General features: G+C 38.9%; 1 protein-coding gene across 12 annotated transcripts in view; it reads right to left on the bottom strand.

Annotated features, from left to right (window-relative positions):
- Positions 1–22,446, bottom strand: part of Pak3 (p21 (RAC1) activated kinase 3) — a 277,471-nt gene that overhangs the window by 41,086 nt on the left and 213,939 nt on the right. For all 12 annotated transcript variants that reach the window (XM_028876944.1, XM_028876946.1, XM_028876951.1 and 9 more), the window contains 3 exons: positions 13,496–13,627; positions 10,879–11,044; positions 2,031–2,094 (listed from right to left, as the gene is read on the bottom strand). In XM_028876944.1, coding sequence (XP_028732777.1) covers positions 2,031–2,094; positions 10,879–11,044; positions 13,496–13,627 — 362 coding nt within the window. The remainder of the gene's footprint in view (positions 1–2,030; positions 2,095–10,878; positions 11,045–13,495; positions 13,628–22,446) is intronic.

The following is a 22,446-nucleotide window of genomic DNA, read 5'->3' as shown; positions in this document are numbered from 1 at the left end:
ATAGTTTTAAATTCTTACTATGCATGCTTGCACGTGCTGTGGTGCCTGTGTTGAGATCCAAGGACAACTTTTTGGAGTCAGTTCTCTCTTCCACTGTGGATTCCAGCCATCAAGCTCAGACAGTCAGGATTTCATGGCAAGTACTTTTACCTGCTGAGCTGGCTAGCCCACCATATGTACAATTATTATGTCAATTTAAAAAATCAATATTTAAAAACATAAAAAGAATATGATGTGAACTGTTAAAAGCTCCTCAAAACAGAAATCTGTTTCGATAATATATTTCAGTTAGAGCAGTGGTTCTCAACCTTCCTAATGTTGTGACCCTTTCATACAGTTCCTTATATTGTGGTGACCCAAACTATAAAATTATTTTCGTTATTTCATAACTGTAATTTTGTTGCTGTTATGAATCGTAATATAAATATCTGATATGCAGGATATCTGACATGTGACCCCTGTAAAAGGGTCATTGGATCGCCAAGGAGTCACGACCCACAGGTTGAGAACTACTGATTTAGGTGAATGCGTGAAAGTGTTATCCCAACAGGCAATCAACAGACCAATTTTCTATGAGATATTTTATAGTTTTTTTTTGACAAGAAAGACTTAAAATTAAGTGCGTATTTTGTTCTTACAGCACATTCCAATTTGGAGTAGCAACATTGCAAGTGTGCAACAACACTGCAAGTGTGCAACAATACTGCAAGTGTGCAACAACACTGCAAGTGTGCAACAGCCAAGCTAAGCCACATGTAGCTACCACAAGGAAGAATGAAGATCTGTGGTGCTGTTCTCTCGAACAGTGCACACCCATCCACTAAAAATAATTTAATTGTGTATGGGTGTGTGCGTTTGTGCACAAGTGCAGGTACCCATGGAGATCAGAAGAGGTATTGGATCCCCTTCAGCTGCAACTACTGCTGGTTGTGAGACACCTAACATGGACGCTGAGAACTGAACTCTGTCCTCTGTGTACACACTCTACCACAGAACCATGTCTGCAGTACTCACCCACCCTTGTTTTCAGCCAAACACATTAGAATGAAATCTAAAAGCCAACTTTTCTGTGTTCCCACAGTATATAGTATTGTCTTTTTGCAACTTGGTTTTTTTTTTTTTTCTTCTTGGACAGGAAGAAGTTAGTTGACGTTTATATATAGACTTAAGAAAGTAGATCTCTCATTAAACATTATTGCATCCCCAGGGCCTCTGATTCAGTTGCACAGTGTGTGTGTGTGTGTGTGTGTGTGTGTGTGTGTGTGTGTGTGTGTGTGTGTGTGTAGTGTGTGTGTATTTATGTATGTGTATATGTATGAATACATATGTATATATGTATTTCCAGTTGAATTGAAAAACAGATGACCCCTACCTCTATCCCGAGTGAACAATTCAAAATTGGTTCACATTTCTGGCTGATGTTAGGATCATCTAAGGAATTTTTGTAAGATTATCATTCCTGGAGTCTGTTTCAAATATCTGGTGAGGTGGGCCTGGAAATCTGTGTCTTTAACAAGGACAGTAGGGGAAAATGATGAACCTGGTCTCATTTCAGGACTACTGATTTATTTTGTCAGTACTCAGCCAACCCTGCCCAACCCTTGACCATTTAGTAAGGACTTTCTCATACTCATTCTGCTACTGTTGAGTTTGATTAAGAAGCGGGATCTAATCCCCACGTGCATTTGCATGTAAGAAGACAACACAATGAGAGCTTTCACATTAGCTTGATCTTCCTCTAACTAACTCTACTGCTTTTCTAGATAAATCTGTGTGACTGTGCACATGATATAGCTATCAAAATATTCCTGAAAAGCTATCAGTTCAATGATAGTGAAGACTTCAGTAGCATGTGTTCCCATGTTTGTCACCAAGCAACCTACAGCAGGAAAAGCTAATATTGAGAATACAAAAATGCAAGTACAATACAGAAAACTGGAGGCATGAATTGGTGAGATTTCTGAGATATTAGTGAATTTTAATGTGCATCGTTGGAGTTCATCTTGGTATTTCAAATAAAAATCACTTACCCTTGACCAATTTTTTCAAATCTTGTATATTTTTTCTTTGGGTCCCCAACACTCACAATGCTTCCTGAGGGGGTGGGAAGGGAAAAAGAAAGATTGAAACTAATTGATTTGCTTTTAACAGTAAAATTGGCGACATCAAAGATATGGAAAATGTGCTTTATTTGTTTCAAAATACACTGAAATATATTAATTAAAGTGGTGATAATAATCCATACTGCTTATATTAAAAACTGCTCATATCTGGGAAACAAAAAAATGGTCTGAACACAACCCAGCATTTATAAAATTTTCTCATAAAATAAATATCATAGGAGGTTAAAATAACTAAAAATCATATCCATGATTTAAAAAAAACATTTTATTCTGAATTAGAATAAAGACAATGATTCCACTACATTCAGTTCTGTAAGATGAATACCTATATTAAGTAATTACTGTTCCCTAGTTCTATGCTAAGCGGATGGTATATAGGGCTGGGTCTAATGAGTAAGTCTTGTCATAAAGTAGTAAGACTCATAATTTCCAAAAAAAATACATCCCTTAACTTAGCATTCTACTAGTGCTCCAAATATTTGACCAGAATTACTGACGTATGATGTAAACATCACAAAACTCACTCATTTAAATTATACAGTTCAATGTTTTGCACACGAGCGTGAGTGCGTGCATGTGTGCGTGTATATGTATGTGTGTGTGTGTGTGTGTGTGTGTGTGTGTGTGTGTAGTCCATGAATGTGTATGTACTCATTCATGTTTGTCTGTTCATGGACATGTGTGTACATGTGTGCAGACCACAGGTTCACATTAGATATCTTCCTTTATGGCTCTCTACCTAATTTTCTTACATAGGGTTTCTCTCTGAACTTAGAGCACACTGATTCGGCAAGACTACCAGGCCACTTCCCACTTTTGAGTCCCTAACGCTAGGGTTACATGCATGCACCACATACCCATATTTTTAGATGTGTGCTGGGGATCTGAACTCAGGTGCAGTAACCACTTCAATGAGTGAGTCATTGCTCTCACCACTCCATGTTTTTCAAAAATATATTTCAGACTTGTACAAACCTCACCATAATATAACTTTTAAATTAATCATTTTTAGGGCTAGAGAGATGGCTCAGTATTTATAGCACTTGTAAGCATAAGGATCAGAGTCATATCCCCAAGAACACACATAAAATGTAAGTTGGACATCAGAGCCCACCTATAGGTAATTCCAGTGCTTAGAAAATAGAGATGGGATCCTGAAGGAAGGGACTGGTCAGACTACCTGGACAAGGAACTCTGGGTTTAATTCAGAAACCATGCCTTGGTGACTAAGGTGAAGAGTGACCAAGTAAAACTCCCAATGTCAACCTAGAGCCTCTACATGCAATTGCACACATGAGTACCTGCACAGACATATGTGTCGTGTGAACACACACATATAGACACAACACATAGACATCAAAGAATAACAGCAATTAAACATTCCACAAGGAAACATTAGACATATCACCGGTTACTTTTTTGTTGTTTGAAAGCAGAGTTAGGGTGTAATGTCAATATTTTAACATAGGCTAATGCATGGAGGTTCATAGCAAAAGAGGGGTACTGCTCAGAAACAAATGTTGGCTTCTCTAAGAGATAGGCATACTTCATATGTCTTTAGTTGTGTGCAAGATTTGAGTGGGATTTTGAAGCTGTTATCTTCTATGGGTTCCTAAGAAAGCTAAATGAGATGTACCTGACAGGATGGCAGTTGATAAGATGGAACTCTAGATGGCAGGGCTGCAGGAAGGTCGAAGATCTTCATTGTAGGAACAGTCATTCTTATCTATCCCTAAGTACTCTTGAAAAGTTCCTCCTCACTACAGGACCAAGCCCTGATTCCTTAGTTGAACACAGTAGGCCATCCATCATCCAGCCCCATCTGGTTTTTACCTAAGCAGGCTGAGTAGCAATTATTCTTCTCTTGTCTTTTCTCTTCCCGTTTTATATCTTAGGAATAGTCTCACCATCTGGGAAATAGCTCTTTGCATATGCCTCTCTATTCTCCTTTTAATCTAAGTTATGACTTCCTAATTACCACCTAAACGTAATCTTACAGCATCAACCTTTCCAAAGTCTTCTATGATCACTGTAATGAAACAGACATACTTTTGTTGTTGTTTTTTTCAAGACAGGGTTTCTCTGTGTAGCCTTGGTTATCCTGGAACTCGCTCTGTAGACCAGGCTGGCCTCTAACTTAGATCCACTTGCCTCTGCCTCCTAAGTGCTGGAATTAAAGGCGTGTGCTACCACTGCCCAGCTGACATTTTTATTTGAAGCCAGCAAATCTGTGTTTTCATCCCTTTAATTTTGGGGCCCAGTGCAGTGGTTACCACTGAACAAGTAAGTGAATGAAAATAAGAAAATATATATTCAAACAGAATACAGTATAACACAGACAATACCTTACACTAATTTACATGACTGTGGCCTAGTGGACAACCTAATTAAAACATAATAATCAACAGCAGACATTCAGAAAAAGTCAGCGAAATGTTTCAATTATGGATTATGTATCAAGTTTGGGATTTACCATTGCTGAGGTTTGTTTGGTGGAACAAGGATAACCTTGAACTTGTGATTCTCTTATGTCCATCTCCTGGGTGCTGGGATGACGGGTGTGTACCACTAGACTCTATTAGTATGGTGTTGGGGCTAGAACCCACAGCCTCAGGAATGCCAGGTAAGCACTCTACCAGGTGAGCCATTCCCCTGACTGCTGGGTTTTGGTCTTTAATCTTTGCCTTTATTGTTTGACAGTTTCATACTGGCTGTGTTTGATCTCTTCCTCCTTTCTCTCTTCTTTCACTTGACTTTGGTAATGGATGCTCCTGTTTCAGTTGGGTTTAGTAAGACAGACACTGTGAGAGTTGTTAAAATTCATTTGCTCAGGCAGTGGTGCCATCAATATGTTCTCTCAGTAGTCTGGTGAGACATCTGAGAACAGTCTTTGAGTCATTTCTTACATTTACTCCTTACATATGTTGTTTACTTAGTGCTGGGTCTGTATCTTTTTCTTCCTTGACTCTTTTTTCAATTCACTCCTTCCTTAATTCTGCTGCTACTGTTGGACTCCCTTCATCTTTTCCTCCAACATTCTCCTAACTGGACTTCCTTTTGCCAGGCTCTATCATGGCCATCCAGGCTCTGAACCTCTCTCGGAATGCTTTAAATAAAGACCTCATCAGACGAGTCTCTAGTTTTGATATCAGAGACACCTGACAACTATAGTGAAGGCCCAATATCCTTGGCATGGAATGATCTGTCCATTGCATCCTTTGCAACCACAACCTTATGCTCTGACCACATAAAATAAAGTGTAATTCCTCATCAGCCCCTGCTTTGCAGTAACACTTCAGTTGCTTCTTCTACATACCAGCTAAAAACCTTTAGTAGTAACTCCTTTAAAAATATTTTCTTGTCAGGCGGCAGTGGCACACACCTTTAATCCCAGCACTCACGAAGCAGAGGCAGGTGGATCTCTGTAAGTTCGAGGCCAGCCTGGTCTACAGATCGAGATCCAGGACAGCCAAGACTACAGAGAGAAACCCTGTCTTATTTTCACTTCTTATGTCTTATGTGTGAGTGTGTATGAGTGTGTGTGTGTGCGTGTGTGCGTGTGTGTGTGTGTGTGTGTGTGTGTGTGTGTGTGTGTGTGAGAGAGAGAGAGAGAGAGAGAGAGAGAGAGAGAGAGAGAGAGAGAGAGAGAGAATGATGCCACATGTGCAAGGAAGGTACCCCAGGAAGCCAGAGGAGGGCACTGGGTGTCCTGCATCTGGAGTTTCCAGTGCTATAAGTCATTCGGTATGCATGCTGGGAATAAAACTGTGGACCTCTGGGAGAGTCACATTTTTGAAAACTGATGAGCTTTCTATCTTAAACCCACTTTTTTAGTCTCATTGTAGATTTTATGTGTGTACCTTCAAGTCTTTGTGTACATTACTTCCTGACATTTGGGCTAAGATCCCATGAAGCCTTTGCATGCTATATTCCACCTACAACATACTTTCCGGGTTTTCCCCACCCTTCTTCCAGGAAGCCTCCCATGATCCCTCTGAACAAACTCAATAACTTCCTTTTTTACTCCCTAGCGCTGTCTTTTGTTGTCCTTAATGGGTCATATATCACGCTGGCATCACTTTTTCAGTTGTTTTAATGATAGGAGCCTAGTCTTATTCACCTGTATATCTCGTGTGTCTCCTTATACAGCACAGGCTATAAAAACTATCAAGTATTCAGTAAATGCTTGTGGAATTAAACACAAGTAAAATCAGGCATTCCTTTAAAAAAAAATGTCCATGGTTCAGGAAAAGTTGAAAAACATATTTTATTTTATTTGAGCTATGTGTCTAGAATGCCACCAACTTCGTGATATGTGAGTTGCTATTTTATTTTTCAAATTGTCTAATGGATGTCCACATCACTAAATCCATCTTTTTCCAAGTCAGTTATTAATGGCTAAGTGCCTGGATCTGTTTTCTTCTTTTGATGAAATTATGATTTTTAAAGCCACTTGAAACCAGAGTCTTATGAAATGGTTTATACTTTTCTAAGAAAGTTGTGCTATGAAGTTGCTGAGCAAACTCTTTTCCATAGGCTGATCACAAAGCAAATAAGCTTTAGCTCAAACCACTTTCTGAATTGCAACCAATTCCAATTGGCAGGGTTCAGTTAATGAGGCTTTATGGTAGTAAATTATTCAACCATTATTTCCATGGAATGTGGTGTTTAAAAAACCTGGAAATGAACCTTTTCATAAGGATTACTAGGAGACAACCATTTTGATGAGATTTTGCTTCAGAATTGAACTGCTATCCAATTAAAATGGTGTCCCCGCACCCGCTACCCTTCACCAGAGAGTGTGTGCTGCCATCTACTGACGGTAGACTAGCATGCATGCAAGAGGCGTTCCTTTACGATTCCAGTCACAAAACAAGCCTTTCAAGTGATTGCTTTCCTTAGGTCCATTACAATTTGCTTTTATAAATCACACCAAAGAAAAGCAAAACTGTGGGGACACAGTTGAGCAAAGAGTGTATTAGTAAATAAAATCTAGTGGAGAAAAAAGTGATAGAAATATCAGAGCCATTCCCTACCTATTAAGAAACAAACCATTCATTTTAAAGTATAACATTAAAAAAACCCACTAAATTCTAGAATTTGAAGATGGGATTCATGTTGTGACTTCAAAAGAAAAAAGGGCCCGCCAATATATTTTCTGCCATATTAAGCTAAGCTGGATTCTTGTCATTAAGAGGTTATCCCGCGAGCATGAAGGAGGGTTTTATTTGTTGTTTTTGTGTTTTTTATTCTGGAGGAAGAGCTTCATAATTCTCTAAACTAATTACGATGGTCTCTGATGGTGAGTTAGGAAAAAGAATTTGGAGCATAGAATGCTGAGGAAGGGAGGGCAGTGGTTGCGGGGCTTAGAGGAGGGTTAAAGAGAAACGTCCTCTACTGCACAATTGTGTTGGCTATCTGTGCCTTCTGAAAGGGCTCACTAGCGTGCGAGGGTTTCTTTATTTTCCAACAGACCCAGACAGACCACAATGAGCAAGCCAGGCCTAAGCTATCTGTCTGTGTAAAACTGAAAGATGATCTGTCCACTTTAGCTATTAACGATTCCTTGGTCTGGCCTCGACCATCAGTATCTGAATGGAAGATGAATTGCCTAGTAACTCTGTGGTCTGGCTTGCACAATTCCTAGCAATGACATTCTTGAGGTCAAAGATGAGGATGATTAAATAGAAACTGTTGTTTCTTCCTCATTCTTGAAGGGTTCACTCTGGAGTAGGTGGCAGGTCATCCCTATAATTATCTGCATTCTTTCCCCCTTTCTTCTGTCTCTCAGCACAGTCTCCTCTATTCCTTCCTTAAGATTCATTTGCGCTGGGTGGTGGCGGTGGCACATGCCTTTAATCCCAGCACTCAGGAGACAGAGCCAGGTGGATCTCTGCGAGTTCGAGGCCAGCCTGGGATACAGAGTGAGTTCCAGGAAAGGCGTAAAGCTACACAGAGAAACCCTGTCTCAAAAAAACCAAAAGATTCATTTGCACCTTTGCTTCCAAGAGCCCCAACGACTTCTGTACAGGGACCACACTTACGAGATTGTCCTAAGTTATAAATATCTTATCTTAGTGGAAGGCCACCCCCATTCTCTAATGATTGCACAATAGTAATCGAACAATAATTTTAAACTAATTATTGGGCTGGATATCTTACCTAACTGAATGTATTTATTTAGTCATCAACATTTCTCTCATTCTCTTGGGACTGTTACTATTACTGGAAGTTCAGAGACAGTATGAGATTTCCCAAGGGATTCAGGGTTTGTGCATATGACCCTGACTCCGTTATGACCATTTCAGTTTGTCCTGTTGTACTATCACATTACAGGTTTGTACTGTTAATAAAACAATGAGCATTTGTTGACTCCCCTAGTATGAGCCAGATACACTTGCTGAGGTTTTCATGGGCATACTGCTGTGAAGCTGGCATTACTATTATTATCCCAACTTTTTGGATGAAGAAATAGAGGACCAGCAAAATTAAATAACTGGCTGAAATAGAAATAGCTACCATCCGTAGGTCTGTGATTTGAACCAAGGCCTTTCTGACTCCAACACCTGTCCTCTTATAATCCATCCTACAGATAAACTTTTAAAATGTACTTATGATTCTTGTGCCCATTTCACAGGTGAAAGACTGAGATCGGGCAGGGTTAAGTGACTTGGTTCTGGTTGCCAGTGTGCAAATGCACTGAAGGGGCACAGGGAGGCTGAAGCGGAAGCCAGGATGTCTGCATTTGAGATATCTACTTCTTAAGAAGGTCCTTTCCATTTTCCTATAAGCTTTCCTTGTCAAGATTTACAAACACAAAGGAAAAGAAGCAGAAACAGGTGACCTGCTTGCGAGAGGGAAAATGATTGTCTCTGGGTTCCCATAAAGCAGTATAAAGTCCAACAGAGAAAAACATCCACTAATCCCCCCCCCTTTTTTTTTTACAGTTTTTCTCATTAACACAGTTAAATCAGCTCTTTCCTCTGCTTGTCCTGTTGTCCCTCAATGCAGAACAAAATAAGTAAGCCAGAAAGGTCCCAGCCTTAGCACGGCCACATTCTGTAAGCAAAGCTTCAGCTCAGAAAGGTGGTGCCTAGTTCTCAGCTGACTTATGAAATGCATAAATCCATGTTCATGACAATGAATGTTCTGAGGCTTGAGGGAGACACCAGAGAACAGCCACTTCTACGAACGCACGATGTCAGATTTTCAAAGTCTAATAAGATCTCTTTCACAGTTCATGCCATAGGTACAAAACAAAGGAAGAGACTGCAGTGATTCTTTGAAGCATGGAACTTCATTTTCCTGGCCGTTCTTTTTCCTCTCTCCCTTCTGTTCTATACACGAGTAGTTGAATTATGCAAAACCAAAGTGGCTAATGGCAAAAGTGCAAGCTTTAAAGGCATACAGATGTGAGGTCAGACTCTGGCTCCACCACTCATTATTCTGGTGACTTGGTCACTTAAGCGTTTTAAAGCTTTCATTCAGTATTCTGTAAAATGAAGACATTAAAATCTACCATAAATGGTTGTAGAGAAAATTAACCTCAATAATGTATGGAAAGTGGCCACTCACCAAGTGCTCCTTGCGTAAGAATTATTATGGCTCTTATTATAGCAAATAGTGGACACTGGCACTAGAAGCATATTTAATCAAGTATAGCAAAGCCAGTTTGCTAAAGTGTAGCAGTTCCAGTTTTGAGTGCTTACTGATAGCTGCAACTTCAACCTTAGCCTTCTCAAAATCTCTACTTCAGATGACATTAGTGCTGCATATGAAATATTTTAAATGCAATAGATATAAAGTAATAATTCAGTCCAAATGATAACTTGGCTGTGAAGGGGAAGGGAGGGGGTGTCGTGCACGTCATATAATTCCTACAAGCATTTCTAGCCTCTATCTCCTAGATGACAGTAGTCCTATCTGAATTGGGAGACTAAAAACTATCTTCAGATAGCTCCCAGGTGGCAAAATGGCCCTATCGCCACATCTACAGTGCCTCCCTGTGGCCAAGAAATGAATTTATTCACTTTGCTCTGTTAGCTGCAAAAGGTATGAAAAGTGATAGCCCCTTTATTCTTATTGTATCATGCTACTAAATCTTAACATACATAGAAAAATGAATAAGGCACTAATAAGAGTAAAACTGGGAGCACTGATTACTAATATATAGCCATTCTGTGTGGCTTTAATAAATACGATTCATAGAACCTTGGCATTTTTCAGGGGAGAACCTATCTCATAATCTTGAGTCTTAAGTATATGAGCAAAAGCATGTATACACCAATGACACCTTGGAAGCTATCACTACCATTGGCTGGTCTGGCATCCCTCCCCACAGATAAGGGAATGCTACTTTATCTGTGGCTGTAAGTTTTCATGTACTCTCTTGGACTTCCGGGTTGAGTTTTAAAAAATAAGTGCCCTTCAGATGGGGACCTTCTGGTATGATCATAAAATATTTTATTCAGAGTACTTTAATTCCTTTTGGGAATGCAATCTTAAAACTTACTAGCTTAATACATTTTGTTGAGTTTACATCTTCATTGAGCATTCTAAATGAAAATGATTAGTTTCTCTCAGACTAAGAGTATGGGGGAGAGATTAACCTGACTCATATGCACAGTAAGTCCTAAACATTGTATTTCATGACTTAAGGGATCCTAGAATCTGGCAAGCAGATTCTGACAACTAAAGGATCAATTCTCCTTCTAGTCACTGTACAAGAAGTACTTTGCTATGGAAAAATACTCACTTAGCTTCTCTAGGATCTCCTCATCTGTCATCTTGGATTTTTTCCTTTGCCGATCTGTATTCCTGTACAAAGTACTGGAATTGGCATTCTCAGCAGAAGGTGGGGTGACTTCTTTATTTGGTGCTGCTGGTGAAGCAATAGATTCAACCACAGAACGAGTATAGATCTGAAAGATAAACACCCCACCCCCAATTCCACAATTAATACAGGAGATAAGGAAAAGCGTGGCCCAAAGGCACTCTCACCTCACTGTTGTTAAAGAATATTAAGAAATGTCACAGGCTCTAAAAGCTCCAAAGTCCCTATCCATGAGCTTGCTAATTCTAATCTCGCTGCCCCTCCCTTAATAATTCTTCCTATCTGCTTCATATGGATTTCTTGCCTTATTTCCACCTCTGCAGTTTTATAAATTTGCAGTTATGTGTTTTTTATTAGCAAATCATTGAATGTGATAATCTTGTATCTTCAAATTGTGACCCCCCAAACTGGGCTCATTTAGTGTTGCTTGTGGATTGTGCAATATACACATATAAAACAACAATAATTATAGAGGAAAAGGTGGTGAATTTAAGAAGGGAGTTCATGGGAAGAGTTGAAGGTGAAAGAGGGAAGTGTAGAAATGATGTAAATATAGTACTTATACATGAAACTCTAAAACACTCCCCAAATTTTAGATTAAAATAGGCTATTATTGTTAAAAATTATTTATTTTTATTTTTAATTCATGTGTGTATACATATGTACATGTGTTTATGTGTCTGCCATGTGGGGCCAAAAGAGTGAGAATGATCCCCTAGAGTTGGAGTTACAAGTGGTTATGAGTTGCCCAACCTAGCTGCTGAGAACTCAAGTTCTCTGGGAGACCAGGAAGCAGCTGTGACTGCTGAGTCATTCCTCTAGACGCTAGGCTCATATCTTACACTCCAGCTCTGGGAACACAAGAGATACACAACAGGTATTAGATGATTTACAAAATTCTAAAAATTGCAATCGAAATGAAACCTTCGTGTGTATGATGAGTATGTGTGCATGTTGTGTGTGTTTGCACATGCACACACATGCATGCAAGTACATGTGTAGCATTTGCATGGGAATGCCAGTTGATGTCACTCAATTGCTCTCTGCCTCATTTTTAGAGACAGGGTCTCTCATTCAACCTAAAGATGGCTAGACTGACTCACAAGCAAGTCCCAGGTCCTCTTGTCTCTGTCTTCCCAACAGTGGGATTTTAAGCATATGCTGCTGGATCTGAAGAATGGAACTCATGTCCTCAAGCTTGTGCAACAAGCACTATCAACTCAGACATCTTCCCAGCCACAAAATGGCATCTTACTTTAATTCTTTGTCTTGTTTTGAACCAGAGTCTTACTATGTAGCACAGTCTGCTCTAGAACTTTGGATTCTATGCCCTCAGCCTCTTAAATAATGGGATTAAAGACGTGTGCTACAAAACCTGTTCCAAAAGGCATCTTTTGAGTGATTGGAGACCAGTCACTGATGTTTTATGGCTTCAGTGGGATTTTTACTAACAATGCTAAATATATAAATGTTTCATTCTATTCAAGTTACAGAAGCATATACTTTAGATTTGGGAGGTAGAGCCAATATTAACATGTTCTGCCCATTTTGTAACCTGATAGGTTTATTTATTTATTTATCTGTATGTTCAAACCCTCCTTTAAAAAATATCATTGCATGTATTCATTGTCCATTGTACCAAGTCACATAAAGAAGTTTTCAGCATCTTTCCTCCCACATTCACCCTTCCCTTTTGCAAGTCTCTTCCCTCCCATTATTCCAGTTTGTTCCCCTAGATCAGTGGTTCTCACCTTCCTAATGCTGTGACAATTTAATACAGTTCTTCATGTTGTGGTGACCCCAGCCATAAGATTATTTTCGTTGCTAATTTATAACTGTACTTTCGCTACTGTTAGGAATCGTAATGTCAATATCTGGTATGCAGGATATCTGACATGCAATTCCCCACCTAGGGGTCACGATCCATGAGTTGAGAACCTACCACTGGCCTAGATAGTTTTACCTATCCTTTCAGGATATATTATGTATGTGTGATGGGTGATGCCATTCTGTATGCTGTGAATATGTGTTACTCTGATTGGTTGACAAATAAAGCTTTTTGGCTAATGGTGAGGCAGGATAAGGTTAGGTGGGACATTCCAACTAGAGAGAGAGGAGGGAGAAGGACAGAGCAGGGAGACACTGCTAGCTGCCACCATGAGAAGCAATATGTAAAAGTACCATAAGCCATAAGCCACGTGGCAAAGTATAGATTTATAGAAATGGGTTAATTTAAGATGTAAGAGCTAGCTAGCAAGACGCCTGAGTCATTAGGCCATACAGTTCATAATTAATATAAGCCTCTGTGTGTTCATTTGGGTCTGGGTTGCTGCCCATTTTGTAACCTGATAGGTTTATTTATTTATCTGTATGTTCAAACCCTCCTTTTAAACAAATGGTCCATGGGGCCATAGGAGCCAGGCAGGACCAGGAAAACCTCAGCTACATATGTGTGTAGCTATAATTTTATGAATCTATATAAAATCAGGAAACCATAATAAATGAGAGAAAACACACCATATTTATCTTTCTGACTTACTGATTTTGTATGCTCTGGTCTTGGTGCAATGACAGGCGGGGGCTCATTGTCATCTTCTTCCTCTTCCTCTTCTTCATCCTCTTCTTCAGATACAGGGGGAGCCAAAGGAGGCTCAGAAGCTGTTTTTGTATTCTTAGAACAGAAAAAGGTTAAAGACAAGGAATTAGTTTTTCATTATTTTCCTTTAGAAACATGAAAGCAGAGATGAAATACTTAACCGTGTAGAGATAGGATGGAACTATACTACCATTTATAGTAGCCAAGACCAGTGCACATCAGAGATGAATTGGGGTCATGGTAGAATGGACTGTGAAGTCTATATTATTATTTTTATTTTTCATGATTCACTTAATATTTTAAAGTTTACTGTTCTTAAAAATCAATGACTGCATTTAAAATCAAATTAACTGACATTAATACTTTGGATATATACTGAGTAGATTAAAAATTTCCCAAATGATAGTTTGCAATGTTTTAAAAAGCTACTTTTTGATAATGTACTTACTGTAACCATGAGGATAGATATAGTTCTGCAAACACTAAGAGCAAAAATGCAAAGAAATGCTTCTTTCTTGTTAAGCCTCCAATAAAGCATCACTCAGTGCCGGGCGGTGGTGGTGCATGCCTTTAATCCCAGCACTCAGGAGGCAGAGCCAGGTGGATCTCTGTGAGTTCGAGGCCAGCCTGGACTACCAAGTGAGTTCCAGGAAAGGCGCAAAGCTACACAGAGAAACCCTGTCTCGAAAAACCAAAAAAAAAAAAAAAAAAAAAAAAAAGCATCACTCATTAATAGACACTAACATCCAGAGAACATGTACTCATACCAATAATTGCTCAATATTAAGCAACAAACAGGATACCTGTGATTTGTAATGATGCACAAAATATGGTAATAACAACTAATAATATCAATCGCCACAGTATGTAGTATCCAATTTTGATCATTCATGTTAACACTGTGGGAAAATGTTTGCAAACTTGAACTTTGAAGGAATTAAGGCTGTGGTTCTCAAACTGTAGTTACTAGCTCTTCAGCAGCAGCAGCAGCATCAAGAGATTTGCTAAAAATGCAAATTCTCAGAAATTTTCACCCAAATCTATCAATCAGAAACTCAGGCATTTATAAATATGTATTATAACAAGACTTATAGGTAATCCTAGCACGGGTTCACATAAACTATGGTATAGGTTTTGTATATGAAAACTATCAGACACATGGCTACTGAATACACAAAAACATAGCTAGTCTGAATTGATATGTGGGATTCTATATATTTGATATGAAAAATGTAAATTATTTTACTAATGCATTAATAATTTTACATTGATGTGTTAAATGACAGCATTTAAAATTTTTGTGTGTGCTGCATGATGTATGGGTACACACACATGTGTGCATTCGTGTGTGTGTGTGTGTGTGTGTGTGTGTGTGTGTGTGTGTGTGTGTGTGTGTGTGTAGGCCAGTGGAGCAAGTCAAGTGTCTTCCTTTTCTCTCTGTTGTGCAGCAATTTCCTTTGAGATAAATCTCCATCTTGGAAAGTTTTGTTAAGACATGAAATATTCTAATGGGAGGTAAAACATTCCTTCCTACTGGAAAACTCAAGCTCAGGAAATATACAAAGGTTTTAGGAAATTCCTGAAGCCAACCCGATACACTGGGCCCCTCCTTCCTCGAGTGTATATGAACAGTAAGGACTGCTGAGAGACACTCAGACAAGTTGTGCTTCCTAGAAGAGGCTCAGACCAGCTGAGCCACCTGAAAGAAGCAGAGACCAGCCAAACTGTCTAGAAACAACAAAACCAACCAAGCTGCCTGAATAGGCTCTCATCAACTGAGCCACATGGAATGGATACTTTACAATCTGTTGAGCTGCCTGCAAGCTGTGCAGTGTGCTCCAGGTTTCCAGCTTTCATGAACTGTCACCCATGTCACGGTGGGCTTGGCGATGCTGTTCTTTTTGCGTCATTTCTGCTCCTGTAAGCAATCCCTCACTTATATCCCCATAAGTAACCCCAATGAAACTCATTGGTTCATCAAGGTAGACTTTGTTGAGCTCCTTCTTTGGTCTCTCATTGATTCCCTATCCAGGGCGAACAAAGATTTTTCTTCTCAAAACTAAAGCCACACAACCCACTCTCTATCTTATTGTTGAAGCAGTCTCACAACTGAAGCCAGACAGAGCTCGTTAGCTAGGCTAGAATGACTGAACAGCAAGATCCCAGAACCTGTCTTCCTCTACGTCTCAGCACTACAGTGCTAAATAGGCATATGTCACTGCTCCGGAAGTTTACATGGGTGCTGGGGGTCAGAACTTGACTCACTGTTTTTAATATTGAGGGTTTTTGGTAATAAACAATTTTAATTGGCAAATTTTGATTGTACAATGGCCCTGGGTTGTAGAAGGACACCCTCATACAAACATATAAGTTATTTTGAACATAGCCTCCCCTTCCCCCGGAGGCCCTTCCCCCTCCTTTGCTCTCATAGACAGTTACATTTCCTGTTCATAGTAATTCCTGCTTTTCGTATTATCAGCATACATTCTTTCTACTTTTTAAGTTGATCACTTTGCCTCCACAGTAATGAGGAACATGGTTGGAATTATCCCCTTTGGTAACAACATTAGAAATACAGTCCATTATAGATAGAGTCTCATTTTATAGATAGCATACCTCTTGTAAAGAATGTGCTTCCTTCCCACTTGGTTTTGCACATTAACGAGAAGGTCAGAGGACATTTCTATCCCCTTTAATCTATGTGTGCTTTGTCTATCTGAGGCCACACTATTCCTGTTTCATTCATTTTATCTCATTTGTCTTTTTGAAAAGTTTTATTTATTCTCTGAAAATTTCACATAATATGAATTTACCATATTTTCCCTTCCTCCAATTTCTCCCAGCCCCTCCCCTAGGCTCTTACCTATCCAACTTCATGTTTCTGTCTCTTTTAAAGGAAGAAAAAAACAACAAAACATGGATTCTAATTTGTGTTGCAACACTGTGTATAGGGCCTACACTGGAGTGTGGTTGATACAACCTGTGTTTTTTCCATTGAAGGTAAGGAATTTTCCCTTCTGTGCTAGGAATGAGACTGTGCCTACTTCTGCTCCTCTATGCTGTTATTTATCTGTCTTGAATAAAATGTATCATTAAATTAATTTATCCATTTATTTTTCTATTTTAAAATGTGGTTACTAAAATACTTCAATTGTATACATTTAGATTGTATTTCTGTTGAACAATGCTATTGTGGATGGGTATTTTTAAATTTTCATTTTGCTTTCTCTTTTTTTTTCTGTTTATGTCACTGATTTTGATGGCCAAGTGTTCCTAAGGTGAATTTTCATTTCTTGAAGTCAGAACTCCTGAGGCATTTCACAAGTATCCTATTAACAAAAATATTACACTAGAGGACTTAAGTCTGTTTTGGAAATTCCACATGGAACCTTTTTAATCTTGTTAATATCTACAGTGGAGAATAAGGTGTAATCATGTATTGGATATGAGCCAGCAAGAATTGCCTATTTTAAGGAGAACACTGCAGAACTTTTTCATAAGTATTTGAAAGAACTCTTGACTGCCCTGATATAGACAGATGGTGTGTGTTTTAAAGACTGAAATATACGCTTATTTGATTTTTATGTATATATATACTTATTCCTTTAAATTTTAAATTTAATTTTATGAAAATTATCTTACAAAGGAACAGGCTTTCCCATGGTGTTTTCATACACCCTTCCCTTTGGTTGATTCTCATCTCATCCCTGCCCTTCATCACCCTGTTCACCTCTGTTTTCACTGTACCCTTCCAACTACGCTATTGCCTCCTCTCATTTTCATGTCATCTGTGTTCCATTTCTCTCTCCAGCTTCCTTCCTTAACGCCTCATTTTCTGTTTTATGGGTCCCTTTCAAGTTTCTTGGCCTCAGTCCATAATTACCTCCATCTAAATATGCATATTGAATAATTAAAAGCTGGGATTCACATGAGAGAGAGAACATGTGGTTTTGTCTTTCTGAGCCTGGGTTACACTTAACATAACACTTTCCATTTCCATTGTCCTGCAAATTTCATACTTTCATTTTCTTTGCAGCTTAATAAAATTCCATTGAAATGCCAACTTTTTGGGGAATGATTGCTACAGAGAGAAACTGCTGTTGGATTATTGATATTTGCTTTGATATTATGCTATAGAAAATTTTCCTCTGTTTTATGCCTGCTTATCTGTAATGAAGCAAATCTTGGACTTGGATAGATCATTCAGTTGGTAAAGCACTCACCATATAAGCACAGGGACCTTATTTTGACCCCCCCCCCAGCACTCACATCAAAGACTGGGCATGATGGCATACACTTGTAATCCCAGCTCTGGGGAGGCAGAGGCTTGTGAATCTCTGCAGCTCACTAGCTACCCAGCCTAGCCTAATCTTCAAGTCCTAGGTCCCAATAAGAGAGAGAGACCTTGTCTCAAAAAGCAAGGTGTACATGTTCTAAGGAACACATCTAAGGCTATATCATGGCCTCTACATTCACATGCGTGCACACACACATGCACCAGTATGCCCATACACAATAGAAAATTACTCAGCTATTTAAAAAATGAAAATATGAAATTCACAGGTAAATGGAAGGAACTAGAAAAAATAATCCTGAGTGAGGTAACTCACTCAGGAAGACAAATATGGTATATATTTGGCTATATGTGGATGTTAGCTGTTAAATCATTGATAAGCAAGCCACAATCTGTAAAACCACATAGTTTAAGTAGAGAGTGACTTGGGAAGAGGGAAGGATCTTCCTGTGAAAAGCAAATAGAACATATAGTTATGGATGGATGGATGGATGGATGGATGGTGTGTGTGTGTGTGTGTGTGTGTGTGTGTGTGTGTGTGTGTGTAAAATGGGAGGAGAAGGTTGAGGGGATAGAGAGAGAATATGAAGAGGGACAGATGAAACTACTGGTCATTTGAGGGGTTGGATGGAAACTTAATAGTAGAAGCTTCCTAAAATATATTCATATATAAAGGGGATCTAAATGGAATTACCAAATAAAGGAGGAGATGGAACACCTACTGGACATCACTTGATACCAAATGAAACCTCAAGTTCTGGTAATAGTTTACAACTAATTGAGTTGTTGGCCCCAAATAACCCCAAGCAATTGGAAGGCTGTTGCTTGCTCTCCACAAACTAATGGTAAGGCCCCATTGCTGAAGACACCTATACAACTCACTGAACATGGAAAAGCCATTGTGATGCCTACCTAGAACCTTCACCCCTACTGACTAGTGTTCATGGTACTAGAGAGTACTCTGTGCACAGTAAAGGAGATAGGTAAACACCAGCCCAGCTACAAACTCTTCACTCTACAATCGTGACCTGCTTGCAAGATGTGCTGGTACAATAGTGGCCCAAAGGTCATGGGAATAATCAACCATCATCTGACTGGGTTCATTACCTACTCTGTGAAATAGAATCCATTCCTGACGCTGCTTGGGTGGCCAAGAACATGTGGCTGAATAGGCCAAAGACCTACATGAGAACCAAATACTACTGTTTTGCTAAAGGTATGTAGCAATAAAATGACTCCTAAGGGCATTCTGCAATACTCATAGATCAGTGCCTTGTACAGCTATCATCAGAGAAGATATCGCCTGAGGCAGATGGGAACAAATACAGAGGCCCACAGCTGGACAATGTGAAGAGAGTGAGAGGCCTTGGAACATTCTGTCCTAAATTAGATGTCTTCATTAAATCCCTCCCCTCAGGTCTCAGGGAACTCTGCAGAAGAGGAGGCAGACTGTAAGCCAGAGGGGATGGAGGACACCAAGAAAACAAGACCTTCTAAAAACAGCAGGACTGATGTACAATGATTGTATCAGCATGTGCAGGGCCTGCATGATTCAAGGCGGATGGGGTTCCAGTGCTGAGAGGGGAAGTGCACATTAGCTCCCATCCCTAACCCAGAAGGTATGTACAATTGACAACCACTTGCAAAAGAAAAAGGAGTTTTCTTCATCAGAGTCTCACTGAGTATACAAACCACATGTAAGGGCAGGTTCCATGACCAACAGTAGATAGCCAATACATACTGAATGGTCGTTTTGGAGGGTCTTTGTCTCATAATGCTTTGCCAGGGCTTTTTTTTAACCTTACAGGTCTTTTGCATATATATTATGGTTTCTGTTTTGTGTTTTCAAAGAATTTCTCTGTGTGCAAACTTCTATGTCTCTGCATCTATTTGTTTCTAGTGCTTTTTGTTTTTGTTTTTGTTTGTTTGTTTGTCTGTTTTTGTTTTTCAAAACAGGGTTTCTCTGTGTAACAGTTATGGACGTCCTGGAACTCGCTTTGTAGACCAGGCTGGCCTCAAACTTACTTCCTCCCTAGTGCTGGGATTAATTGGGATTAAAGACATGCGCCACCACTGCCCAGCTTCTAGTGCCTTTGCTTTGGCTTCCTTTCTTCTATTTGTTTTGTCCTATTCTTTTTGTTCGGTTTTTTTAATCTTATTTTATTATTATTTTTAGATGCCTGTTTGTTTTCTACTGAAAGAGAAAAAGAAGGGGTTTGAATTTGGATGGGAAAGAAGGTGGGGAGGACCTGAGGGAAAGGAAACCATACTTAGAATATATCATATGAAAAAAAAATCTATTTTCAATAAAAGAATAAAAGGCTAAAAATGTTGCAGATTTCAGAGTTTTATTCTAGATTCCTAATGGAAGCACAGCCGTGGAAGCTGCATGTTATCAGAATTCCTAGGCAAGAGCCACTGATCACGATGAACAAAAGGAATCAGCCTGTATTATAATCCAAACTGAGAAATCTGTCAATTACACACCCAGGTTCTCGAGGAACTAATTTGGCCTATCATTAGTATTGTTTTTACCTCCTACTTGGAATAGAAGCTCAGGATTATAAATATATCATTTCATTATTAACCGTGTGATCAAAATTAAATACGAGTCAAAAATTGGCTGCAAATTAAAGGTGAGGGTCCTGCAAATATTTGGAATACATTTATGTACAAAAAATGATATTTGGCATTAGCAGGATGACTTCGTTAGTAAAGTGCCTGCTATGAAACCATGAGGGTCTGAGGTCAGATCTCAAGCACCCATGTAAAAAGCTTGGCGTGGAGCACCTGCTGTTAAACCCAGCATGGGGGAATCAGAACTAGGAAGACCCTGAAACTCACTGGCCAGCCAATGTAGCTGAAATGAACATCTACAGATTCAGTGAGAGATTCTGTGTCAAAAAGTAAGGTGAACCTTGGGTCACTATATTTGCCCGGCCTGGACCTCTTGCCTCTACACACATGCACACTTGTGTACATGTATATATGAGTGTGCTTACAACCGTACACCACAGACACTCATACAAACAAAGGTGAGCTGTAAAGTACATGAGACTATAGGAGTTGTCACTGGATTGAATACTCAATACACAGAAATCAGTTTAAAACTAGAGATGACGACGGTGCCTATATTTTATTTTCTACCCAGGCTACTAAAGGATGCCAAACCTTGTATTCAATTGAGTCTGTATATAGAGTATTCAGTTCCAGTTCAATAATTCAGATCCCATTTGATAACCAAGTATATACATAATGCACACTGTGAAGTATACACTTTCTCTAGAGCCATAATAAAAACACAAAGTACAGTTTTCCATTCCTAAGTGACAAAGTGCCATTGAAGTTGAACCTCATTGAATTTAAGGGTACAATTCAGTTTATTCAATCAACAGGAACTTTGCCTTAAGCACACAGCTTATTCAATCAATTCCTGCTGCTTGACTTATCAGTCTTTCAAAGTCAAATTGTCTAATAGGAACCTCAAAATCTTTCAAAAGAGATCTGCATCTTTCTCAAAATAATGTCCTAGTCTTTTTATCTACCCAGATACTATTTTAAGCACATAATAAATCTTAAGATTTATATTAATATATATATATTTTATACAAGATACTGGGTTTCATTTAACATTTTCACACATGCATGTCATGCATATTGTATATTTTCATATCCAATATTTTATTGTCCTTCCCTTCTTCCTCTAGCCCTCTTTTTCTTCCTAAACAGTCTTCTGTGTACATTCTTATCTTTTTAAATCTAGATTTTTTTCATATGAAAAGAGTATGTGATGTTTGTCTTTTGTTCCTCATTCTTTCCTTCCATGTCCAAATAATAAACATGTCGAGAATTCAAAGCTAGTGTTCATTCCTATTGCCACTAACTCACTTTGGGCCCTCATTATTGCTGGTCTGGAAACACACATTTTTCTCTAACTAGTCACACTTCATCTACTCTTACCTTCTGTTCTTAATTAATGTTGACAATCGCTATTAAATTACTCTTCATCAAAGCATAAGCTTTAAGCACCTAACTGCACTGCTCCAAAACACTTGAAGGACTTCCCACTGCATACTGGAAAAGCTAGATTACTTAGAATTCCACGTAAGGACCTCTGTGATTTGGCCCCAATTTAACTTCCAAGGCTAAGCTTTGTGATTCATTCTGTTGCATAGTCATCATTCAAACCCACATCCCTTGCTCTCTTGTTCTCTTCATAAACATGATCTTTCTCCTGCTTTTCTTTTTGTATAGAATGCTCACCACCATCTTCATAGACCCAACTCTCATATGCTCTTCAAGATCTAACTGAAATGCCACTTTTCATATGATATATTTTTAAGTCAACATCCATAAAATATGCATCACATACCTATTTGGTAAGAAACACTAAGTGTAAACATTTGAAAACAAAGGTTTGCTTCCTTTAGCTTCTCCACATCAACACAATGTCTTTCCCATGAATTTACATAGCAAATGGATACACGAAAGAGTACATAATACCATCTACATGGTATTATAAATCTTTTTGGTTATACTTATCTTTCCCTAAAAGAGTGAACTCCAAACCTTGTGAGGTTGATATAGAAGGCATTTGACA

The sequence above is a fragment of the Peromyscus leucopus genome, chromosome X (assembly GCF_004664715.2).
Source record: "Peromyscus leucopus breed LL Stock chromosome X, UCI_PerLeu_2.1, whole genome shotgun sequence".
NCBI classification, from domain to species: domain Eukaryota; kingdom Metazoa; phylum Chordata; class Mammalia; order Rodentia; family Cricetidae; genus Peromyscus; species Peromyscus leucopus.
This window is presented reverse-complemented; position numbering and strand designations above follow the sequence as displayed.